This window comes from Nicotiana tabacum, chromosome 1 (assembly GCF_000715075.1).
Source record: "Nicotiana tabacum cultivar K326 chromosome 1, ASM71507v2, whole genome shotgun sequence".
Lineage (NCBI taxonomy): Eukaryota > Viridiplantae > Streptophyta > Magnoliopsida > Solanales > Solanaceae > Nicotiana > Nicotiana tabacum.
In genome coordinates, this window is record NC_134080.1 from 89,152,608 (window position 1) to 89,164,164 (window position 11,557).

At 34.4% G+C, this 11,557-nt stretch overlaps 1 protein-coding gene across 3 annotated transcripts; it reads left to right on the forward strand.

Annotated features, from left to right (window-relative positions):
- Nucleotides 1-783: 783 nt before the first annotated feature.
- Nucleotides 784-6,026, forward strand: LOC107805580 (uncharacterized). 3 transcript variants are annotated; one of them, XM_016629644.2, is made up of 7 exons: nucleotides 784-950; nucleotides 1,048-1,137; nucleotides 1,238-1,392; nucleotides 2,250-2,370; nucleotides 5,125-5,244; nucleotides 5,328-5,398; nucleotides 5,489-6,026. In XM_016629644.2, exons 1-7 carry the CDS (start codon nucleotides 843-845, stop codon nucleotides 5,736-5,738), a joined length of 915 nt encoding a protein of 304 aa, XP_016485130.1. In that variant the 5' UTR covers nucleotides 784-842; the 3' UTR covers nucleotides 5,739-6,026. The 3 variants fall into 3 exon arrangements, with proteins under 3 accessions (XP_016485130.1, XP_016485131.1, XP_016485132.1); XM_016629645.2 differs by having other exon boundaries at nucleotides 1,335-1,392; nucleotides 2,246-2,370; XM_016629646.2 differs by having other exon boundaries at nucleotides 1,335-1,392; nucleotides 2,267-2,370.
- The last annotated feature ends 5,531 nt before the right edge of the window (nucleotides 6,027-11,557 follow it).

Here is an 11,557-nt window from a genome sequence, read left to right on the forward strand (position 1 = left end):
TCTGGTGCTAGTGTCCCCCTTATTTGTACTTTTCCTAATTGTTGTATTTTCTTTTTGTTATTAATAAAAACCTAACCCTAGGCGCTTGCCTAGCGGAATGCAAAAAAAAAAAAAAAAAAAAAAAAAGGAGAAAGTGAGGGTTTTAGAGATATCTTAGCATTGGCATAATAAAAGATACACGACATTAAATGGGGGAGGGGAAGTTATGGGGAAGACTTCAAAGTTATCTGGATTATTATTAATTACTAGTCCCTATTTTAATGGGATTGGTCCAAATTTTATAGGTTTCTGCTAAAATGTAGTTAATCAGCTGCCATATTTGTTAATTGCTAACTGCGTACTAGAATTCCGTAAAATTTTCTTACATAATGTCTAATAGCGGTTTGGCCAAGCTGCAAAAATCAGCTTATTTTGAGAAGTACTTTTTTTCAAAAGTGTTTTTCTCAAAAGTACTTTTGGCGAGAAGCAGTTTGTGTTTGGCTAATTAGTTTGAAAAACACTTCTGAGCAGCAATTAGTGTTTGACCAAGCTTTAAAAAACTGCTTCTAAATGTATTTTTCTGAAAAGTGCTTCTCAAAAAAGTGCTTTCGGAGATAAGCTACTTTTTCTGCTTCTCCAAAACTGATTCTGCTTCTCTTCAAAATACCTTTTTTACTTTTAAAAGCTTGTCAAACACCTTAATTTTTGGCCAAAAATATTTTTGGCAAAAAAAAATAATTTTGGCCGAAAAGAAGCTTGGCCAAACGGCTAATAAATATGTTATTTCAGTGGCTATTACGCCCTTTATAATGACTTGATCCGGCCCAGATGTTCCAGTTTGGCGGGAAAAGAAGAGAAAAGAAATGAGCTCGTCGGCGATTGAGCCGGAATCTCCCGATCTAGTGTGCCAACTTGACAAGGTTCAAGGCGTCGTCGACGCCCTCACCTCCGTCCGCTGGAAACGCCACCAGGTTCCTTCTTCCGCACTCCCATTATTAACTTCTTTTGCACAGCAAAATACTCTTAACATTCCAATTCGGTATCACTAATTGCCAACAACACCATCAGGATGCAGTTGTGGAGCTTTCGGAACACGGCATAGTGTTAATTGTTGAGGAAACCGCTTGTCTTCAGGCCAAAGTTTACTTGCAACGAGAGGTTTTGAAATTTCTGTATTGTCTCCGTATTTTCTACCTGTTTAAGTTATGTGAAATTTTTAGTTTTTTCTGATGCGGAATTAGGTTTTCTTTTTCTGTAGCTATTTGTTCGTTACGAATATAGCGCAGAAGGGAGGCCCCGTTTCGGAGTGAGCTTAGGGTTATTTGTTGATTGCTTGAATACGTTTTCGGTTCCAGGACATTCAAGTGCTATTGAAATATGCTATCCTGGTCCTGATATGCAACTTCTTCTCAAGTAATTATTCTCTGAGCCTCGCTCTCTCTAATTAGGTTGTCCAATAGCTTTTGAATGTTGGCAGTTTTATTATGCTTGTTTGAAAATTCAAAATGGTTTTGCTAGGGTTCTTTTCAAATGCATTGTTAATTGACTAGATAGAGTAAAATTCGGAAGGTTGACATAGTGAATTAAGACCTACTTAGCACCCAAAAGACGAAGAAGAGGGGAGAAAATGGAACTGAAGCAAGGAAAAACAAAAGCATCTTCCCTCACTTTCCCGGTGTCTCCAACAGGGTAGACCTAAAATTTGAAGATGATGGTGGACTTCTTTATATAATACATACTTTTAAAAGCTCTTTAAAAGTTGTATTTACATTTATAATAATTCGAGTATGGATACAGTGAGTCCTGAGTACACTGCTTATATGTTGGATTCACTTTTGATCTCAAGGTCGTATCAAATTACTTGGCATTTTAATTAGCATAAACGTGAATTAGTGACAGAACAGGTCTTTTTTCCATTTATGCATGGCCTTTTAGAGAACACTGTTTTTTTCTTCGTGTACATCTGCCTTTTATTGGGTGGAAGTCTAGAAAGACCTCAATAAAGAGATAAAGTGGAATGGTATTTGTCAATGTCTTTGTAATGGAGTAGTTTCGCCATTTAAGTCAATGTTAATGAATCACATCTTCTACAAGTTCTGCTATAAAGTGTTATCCATGCATTGACTGATAGAGGATTTATGTGGAATCTTCAAAACAAAATCACTTTATCTTTAGGCACATTCTGCTTATTCCCAAGTTTTCTCTCACTGGATAAGCACCATTGGCTAGCTTTAAAGTTTTGTAACCTATTTTCCTAATTCCAAAGTTAGGTCGGTTGACTCTTCAGGTGCTTGTACTTATGCGGAAATCAGAACAAGGATTCCTGATACAATATCATGGGACTACAATTTTGAACCTGCTGGAAGTACTCCTCTCAGTTTTACTGTGAAGGTAAAATTTCCCTTCGGCAGCAATTACAGAGTAGATCCTGGTATCAGTCGTTGCTGATCACCAGTTTACAAAAAGCATGTGTCTGTATGCTTCACATCTTATGCACATAGTATATGCTTTTTGGACCTTGAGTAACATAAAATTTTCTTATTAAAGATTGCTCTCTGTATGTCCTTTCGTAATTTCTTTGTATTTATGACTCTGGTTGACATACAATTGTATTGATACAATCGTACTAGTTGTTATTTTCCTGATTAGTGCTCATACTAGGCAGGATGGACTAAAGAATATATATTAGTCAATTGGAGGAACTCGATTGTTTCCTCATATTCATTGAAAGTTGAGACTTCTGCAGTTCTTCCTCTCTTTAGTCTTTGGGAATCAATGATATCTATCAGATTAGTGATATATCTAGCTAAATGTGTGAATCTGGTTGTAGATTGGCCCTGTTGATGTTTGCTATAAAGCTTGCTTCAGTTTCTTTAATGGATTTCTTTAGAGCTGACAAATAGAAAAGGTCTTGTACTTTTTAAGGTCTGGTTTTGTATTCAAGCAAAGTCCTTTCTTTCTTCCAAGACGGTACAGTTGGAACTAGTTCATTTGTGTTCTTTTCTTTTATCATTTGAGAAAAGGTCCAAGGGAGACTTCTACGAGGAAACTTGTCAAATATCCGAAAACATTTTAGCCGGTTGCTCATCCATATTTTTGAATTGTGATAGATTGGGTTATAGCAATCCTAAGCTTTGATATGGAACATAAGCCTCTTTTGTTGCATGAGGAATAGTTCACTATATGATTTACATGCCATAAGTAGGGAGTTTGTTGCTGATTTTGTTTTCTGTAAGGTCTTGAATGCAAGTTTTTTTGAAGTGGTAAAAAAGGTTAATAAATTCTCTGTTATTTATTTTGTGGAAAGATCAATCTAAGACGTGCACGTCTTCCTTTTCCTTCCGGTAGTAGTTGCGTATTCTAGTATTTCCATATGCTTAAAATTCTATTACTACTTGGTATTGCCTGTGTTTAGGTTGCTCTACTTCTTTGTTGTTGTTAATGCTTTCGTGATTTTTATAGTACTGTATATAGAAATACTGTTGTGATTTGCATGCTTGCTTGGAGCCGAGGGTCTACCGGAAACAGCCTCTCTACCTGCATAAGGCAGGGGTAAGGCTGCGTACATACAACCCTCCTCATACCCCTATTTGTGCGATTACACTGAATTTGTTGTTGTTGTTGCTGTATCAATCTAAGATGTCTTTCTGTTGGTAGAATAAAAAACTATTAGCTTTTAAAATTCCCGGTCAAAGAGGACATTAAATAAATTTGGAGTGAGAAGTTTCTTTGCATTTGTCTAGGATTTAACTTCTCCAGCAATGTCAAGTCGTGAACACCCAAATAGATATAAGTATCACGGAAGCTCATGCGCTAGTGCATACACTATTAAACTAACCCCATTTCCAGTTCCTTGCTCTATAGCACTTTAAGCGGTCATTTGGTAGGGTGTATAAGAATAGTGCGGAATAATGTGTATTAGTAATGCATGTATTAGTAATGCAAGCATTAGTTATGCAAATATTATTTCTTATCTATTGTTTGGTGTGGTGTATTAAAATTATAATGCATTGCATAATTTTTAAAAAAAATAGTTGCTTACAAAAATGTCCTCCATATTCTCTAGCTTTAAGGGACTTTAAGGACAATTTTGTCTTTAACCATGCTAATGCATGCATTAAAGCCTTGGTATTACTAATGCCATGGTTTTCTATGCATTACTTATGCATAGGATAATGCTAAGTATGATGTATAACTAATACAAGTATTAGTTATACACAAGTTGAAAAAAGGTACCAAACAAGGTATTAGTAATGCATAGAGCTAATGCTTGCATTATTTTTTCTAATACCTCCTACCAAACGGCCCCTAAATTTGGAAGTTAGGTTTAGTATCTTCCCATAGTTTGGTTAAAGAGCAGTGTAAAGAGAAGTTATCTGTCTCCTTCTATGCCTCTTTCAGGAGGCTGCATCTGGCAATATAACCTAATTGTTTGCTATTAATGTGAACGTTTTGTTCCGGATACTGAAACGAACGTGCCATGCCCGAAAACAAAATTTTGTGCTTGAGTTCAAAAGAGGTGTTTTCCATTTTGACTAATTTTGTCAGTGACTCAGGTCATTTGCAGGAGCAATCAACATCTGGTTTCCTCTCCATATTCTCTCTAAGGGTTACTTCAGAAAGGAGGGGAGGATAATAATGGGAAGGAAATAGAAGAGGAAGTGAAGGAGATCATTTTTATTTCCTGAGTTTGGTTCAAAGGGACTTGGAGAGGGAAGTAAAGTTATATTCTTCCCTCCTTTAGAAGTTAAAAAAGTTACTCGGAAGTAAAACTTGTGTTTTTCCTCCTTATGCTTCTAACTGGTAAAGCAACAATCAAAAAGAAAAGTTCAGAAATTTCATAGATTTGTCTCTCGTTCCCTTTAATCCAGAAATAAGAGGTTGTCAGAATTAACTTTTAATAGTTAACAGTCGAGTGTTGGCTTGCTGGTACTTCAAGTCGCATGAGTTGAGCTTAAGCATCTGTTAGAAGTTAGCTTCATGTTTTTGTAAGTGTAAAGTGTCGTAAATTCATATACAGAATGTGTTCTTCGTCCTTTACAGTGTGACAAAGTGGTTAGCGCAAAAAGAATTGTGATTGCTTGAAGTCTCAACCATCCTTTACTGTTGAGCTAATTATCACCATGTCATTGGTTCAATTGATAGTCTGCAGCTCTAAAGGAAGCCATAGATGACCTTGAGTGGCCAGGATCAAGCATTCATCTAATCCTACAGCCTACACCACCATCGGTTACCTTTAGAGGTGAAGGTCATGGTGACTTACAGGTAGGGCTTGACTTGATGTTTTAGTACCATTCTCTTCTCATATTCTCTGCCCTCTTATGTTTTTAGATTCATCTGTTTTGCAGATAGACTTTATGTGTTATGCCAACACTGATCTTCTGGTTGCATTTCATTGTGATCGTCAAGTCTCTCACAGGTTCTTCTCCTAACAGAATGATATGATAAGCGAAAATGTTTTACATTTGCGCTAGACTGTATGATCTGATCCAGTTCCTGACATGGACAGGTATAAATACAAATTTCTCCGTGCTACAACCTCAAACATACCCAGCAGTGTCATCCGGGATAATCGAGGAAGTAAGCTGACCATTGGGAGAGGGGGAATGCTCAAAGTTCAGCATCTGGTCTCAGTTGCAAAACCAGCAATGCCTCACCCACATATTGATTCTGCTGGCTATCAGCAACCCAGCCGTATTGCATATATTGAATTCTTTGTCAAGCCAGAGGTTGATGATGACGGTGCGAATGATACGTAGGAAGTTCTTGCTTAACAAAATTAGTTGCTCAGTGTTCTTATTAAAGGGGATATTGGCAGCTTGATTTAAAAACTTCCTCACATGTGGAGTTACTATCCTAATTCCTCTGACAACTTAAGTAGTCAGTGTTAGGATATGCATTGGAGTTGTGTGCTCTTAAAACCAGTGTTTAAGGGATTTGTTTTGCGGATCGTGATATATTCAACTTGTGATGGGTAGACGCAAGACATTAGCTTCATGATATTATGGTTCTTTGCTCACATAAAAAGGTCCAAATTAGCTCTTCCATGTGAAACAGTACATTAACAAGTGTGCTAATCTTTTCCGGGTTTGTCAAAAAGAAACATCCATGGAGATAGAATTCTGGCAATGGAAAATCAATCCTGGCAGGAAATCTATATATCTATATCAATTTAATTATTAATATATATATATATATATATATATATATATATATATATATATTAAAGCAAGAAAGTTTGCATTGTGGTTAAGCCAAGTGGAAGCTACTAAAAAGCTACTTGGCAATCTTAAATTTAAGATTGTGGGAGATTGTCAAATAAGGAAATATCACTTAAGAACTATATATGGAAATCCATTTATTGAAATTAAATTGAAATAAGAATTCTTTTTAAAAAAAATAAAGTTCAATCATTCTACTAATATTTTCTAACTGTAATTTTTTATTTGGAAAGTAAAGAATTTTGATATCAATAGTATTTTGATTCCTTTTCTAATATCGAGTGAGAAGAATATATCATACCATAATCTAATGTGTAATTTTAATTTATTGTAAAAATTCAATACTTTTTAATGAGTTGAAGATAAATATATTTTAAGCTTTTAACCTAAAGTTCAGAATGTATCTATATTTAATAATTTATTTATTTCATAATGGATAATCGAAATATTTGTTCTAGACTAAGTTTTCTAAATTTTAAATAAGTATACAATAAAAATAATTTTTTTAAAGGTTAAAATATAAAATGAAGATAATAAATAAATGATACTCAAGAATATAATTGATAAATTTAAATATTAATTTGAGCAGTAGAATAAAAAATTAATGAATATAATTTTTATTACAAGAAAAAGAAAAACTAAATTCATCTATTAATGAGAGTTGTGGACTATAATATGAACAACTCTAAGTTATGGATAATGCAATAACATGAACAAGGAATCAAAAAAAAGAAGAAAAATGTCACGACCCAAAAATCCCCCCAAAGAAGTCATGATGGCACTTAGTCTCTAAACTAGGTAAGCCTAACATTTACTGTAATAATATAGGTATTTACTAACTTTAAATTAAATTACTCTAAACAAAATACAATTCCAAAAATCAGTAGTACAAGTCATAAGCCTTTTCTAGGAGTAGTCATACAACATAAATACATCACTGTTCCGAAACAAGGGAACATATGGAAATAAGATCAATTGAAGGTGACTCCGAGGACTGCGAACGCTGCAGCAGGTTTACCTTGAGTCTCCACCACAACGAACAGCTACTATCGATCAAATACCTGGATCTGTACACAAAAATGTACAGAAGTGTAGTATCAGCACAACCGACCCCATGTGCTGGTAAGTGCCTAGCCTAACCTCGGCGAAGTAGTGACGAGACTAGGACCAGACTACCAAATAAACCTGTGTAATATAGCGTACAAAAATAATAGGAAGCAGATAACAATGGTGGCAACAATGATCAACCAATGATATAAATGGCAGGCAACAAGAACAGCATAAATGTTTCTCAACAAATAATAAATACAAGTGCAACCAATTAATCAAGTCTTTCAAATATAACTCTTTCGCCTATAAACTCTTCAAGTAATAATCTCTAAGATAATATGCTTTTCAATAAATATATTGCGAATATATTTCCTTTCAATAAATATCTTTCCAATAAGCATCTTTCGAATATAATTCTTTCGAGTAAAGGTCACCTTGTGACGCCTCATTCACTTAACATAAAGTAGAGTACAACTTCCAACCCAATTAGGAAATCAACAAGAAAAGATGAAGTTTTCTTTGAAATCATTTGATAGAAAATACCCTTTTCAATTAAATTACAATATCGAATGAGTCATTACCTTTAATACGAGAAATCAATAAATCAAAACATAGTAGAAATTCCTTTTTAAGTAAAGTACGACCTCAAACGGTTTATGAAAACTTTAGTTGAGAAATTAATTGAGTTAAAAAAAAACTATACAATTGTTGAAATTTGAAGTATTGAACATATAAAAAAATAAGGTGAAATACTGTAAACACTATGGATTCCAACACATAGGATCACAACAGTAAAGAGATCTAAACAGTTAATACACTTGAATTGTTAATAACAGGTAAACACAGCAAATAGAAAATGCACGGCATCACCCTTCGTGCTTTAACACTCTCTCACCAAAATAATATACGACATCACCCTTCGTGCTTTAACACTCTCTCACCAAAATAATACACGTCATCACCCTTCGTGCTTTACACTCTTCCTCACCCAAGCAACAAACACAAGGCAAATAGGGCAAGGGAATCTATACCATCGAAATAAAATCAAGTAACAACAGAAAATCAATAAATAAACGTAAAGGACAACATAACTCAATTAGAATCAGGAAAAATCAAGGACAAGTGCACGACATCACCCTTCATGCTTTTACTCTCGTCCTCACCATAAGGATCAATATAAACTGCACGGCATCACCCTTCGTGCTTTATCACTCTTCCTCACTCAAGCAACAATCACAAAGCAATTTGGGCAAGGGAAAATAAAAAATATCACAATAAAACCCCAGCAAGGGAAACAATATCATGAATAATAACGTCCCGGCAAGGGAGAGAATATCAAAGAAACAATATTCCGGCAAGGAAGATAATATCATCAACCTCTTCTCTTTTTCACATTTACTTCACAACTCGATTCACAACTTGAGCCAATGCTCTATAACGTTCAACAATTCTATTCTTAACTTGAGCAAATGCTCTACCATGTTCAACAATTCAATTCTTAACTTGAGCTAATACTCTACCATGTTCAACAATTAACCATAATACTTCCACAAGTTATATTCCTCAACAGAAATTATCGTATAGAGCATAAACAATACGAAACGGAATCACATTAATCATAGTATAAGACTCACGGGCATGATTGACACCAACGTATAGATACTCGTCACCATGCCTATACGTCGTACTCAACAATTAACACATAGAAAATAGGACACAACTCCTAATCCCTCAAGCTAAGGTAAGACCAAACACTTACCTCGCTTTGCAACCAATTAGAAATTCCAACAAGCCTTTTCCTCGCGAATTCGTGCCCGAATTCTCAAATCTAGTCATAAACAATTCGATTTAGTCAATAAAAATTATAGGAATTAATTCCATATGAAATTCTACATTTTTCCATTAAAAATCCGAAATTGCACTAAAATTCGCCCGTGAGGCCCATGTCTCGGAACCCGACAAAAATTACGGAATATGAAACCTCATCCAACCACGAGTCTAACCATACCAAAATTACTAAATTTCGATAACATTTCGACCCTCAAATCCTCAAATCTATCCAAGAGAGTTTTCAAACTCTTCCAACTAAATTCACAGATTTAATACCAAAACTAGGAATAGATTCGGGTAATTTAACCAAAATTAAGTTAAGAACATTTACCCCATTGTTTTCTCTGAAAATCTCTCGAAAATCGCCTCTTCCCGAGCTCCAATTCGTTAAAAATGACCCATTTTCAGAACTTAATGTTCTGTCCAGAAAATCGCTGATACTGTTCATGGGTACTATTTACGAGGCACTATTCACGGGGCAGTGTTCATATTGCTGAAAAAAATGCAGCAGCTGCCCAAAGAGAATTTCAGCAACTTTTTCTGCCCGTTAACCTTCCGAAATCCCCCCGAGGCCCTCGGGACCTCAACAAAATACATCAACCAGTCCTAAAACATCATACGAACCTAGTCGAAACCTCAAATCATATCAAATAATGCTAAAACCGTGAATCACACCCCAATTCAAGCCTAATGAAACTAAGAACATTCAACTTCTATATTCGATGCAAAAACCTATCAAATGAAGTCCGATTGACTTCAAATTTTGCACACAAGTCATAAATGACATAAAAGCTCCGAAAATTTTCATAACTGGATTTCGACCCCGATATCAAAAAGTCAACTCTTGATCAAATTTTTCCAAAAATCTACTATTTTTCAATTTTCGCCAAAATGTGCTGAATTGTCCTACGGACTTCCAAATCCAAATCCGAACATCCTCATAAGTCCAAAATCACCATATAAAACTATTGGGATCATCAAAATTCCCTTCTGGGGTCTTTTTCTCAAAAGTCAAATCTCCGGTTAAACTTAAGAAATCTTTAGCCTTAGATTTCTAGATTCCGTTAAATGGCGATAATTTGATCTAGGGACCTCCAAATTCGCTCTTGAGCATATGACCAAGTCCCAATTCACGATACGGAACTACCGAAATGGTCAAAACTTTTATCCGGATTCGTTTGCTCAAAATGTTGATCGAAGTTAACTCAATTGAGTTTTTTTTAAAGCTCTAGTTCGTCATTTAATCCATTTTGTTCTACATAAGAACTTTCCGGAAAATTATACGGACTACGCATGCAAGTCGAGGAATTATTGATAGCGCTTTTCAAGGTCTTAAAATACCGAGATAATTATTTAAATTAAAGATGACATTTTGGGTCATCACAAAAAAATATGTAATTAAATAATTTCAGTAGTAGATGTATACATAATGATACGACTTATTTGATCTTTGAGAAGAGAAAGCTTTTAAAATATTAATGATCTAAGTCATACTATATAAATAAGATACACGTATTTAAAACCGTTATAATAGATAAAACTAAAAAAATATAAACAATTGACATAATTTCGAAAATTAAATTAAAAAAATTTAAATATAGCTTAAATTATTATATAGTTAATTTAAATGGAATTTTAAAGTCAAACTTCAATATAAATGAAATAAGTATATAAAATTTCATAGTAGAGGGAATAATATAGGGGGAGGGGGTATAAAGATAGTGTGGGTAAATTGATACTTTTAATTAATTTAAAAATCAATCTATATCTCTTGCTCAATTAGCATTTTCAGTTTTGAGATTCAAGACATGTGATGTGTGTGGTTTAGAGTCGAATACTTTTAAAATGATTCTCAAAAAGATAATGGTCACATAAATATAGTTCGATTCTATCAATGTTTAAAGCAACTCCAATAATATTGGAAGGGAGTTGATCAACCATAAAATTACACAAGAATAAAGGAACTAATGACATACATTTCTGTGGGGATAATGTTTTAAACTATGAATCGACTCAGACATCGGCTGAACAAATGTCAATTGTGTTGCCTTACGGTAAAATTAATTATCCAATTTTTTATAATTTATTTTATATCTCAATTGTTTGGAAGCAATACATACATTTTTTTTTTTCTATTAGTGCTAGCAGTTGCTATGCTAAATAGATAAGGGAAGATAGATTCTTCTCTAATGGCTCGGGTATGGACAATAACTTTTTAGCCCGTTATTGATATTTATGTTCTCTTAAATTGTATGAGCTAATTGATCGAGCAATCGATGGGGTCGATATATATATATATATATATATATATATATGTGTGTGTGTGTGTGTGTGTGTGTGTGTGTGTGTGTGTGTGCGCGCGCGCGCGCGCGCGTCAATTAGAATGAAATAGTTTTGGATAGGGTAAACACATAGATGAATATAATTGCACTATTTGGAATTGCTATTTACACAAAATAAAATGAATTACAAAAATC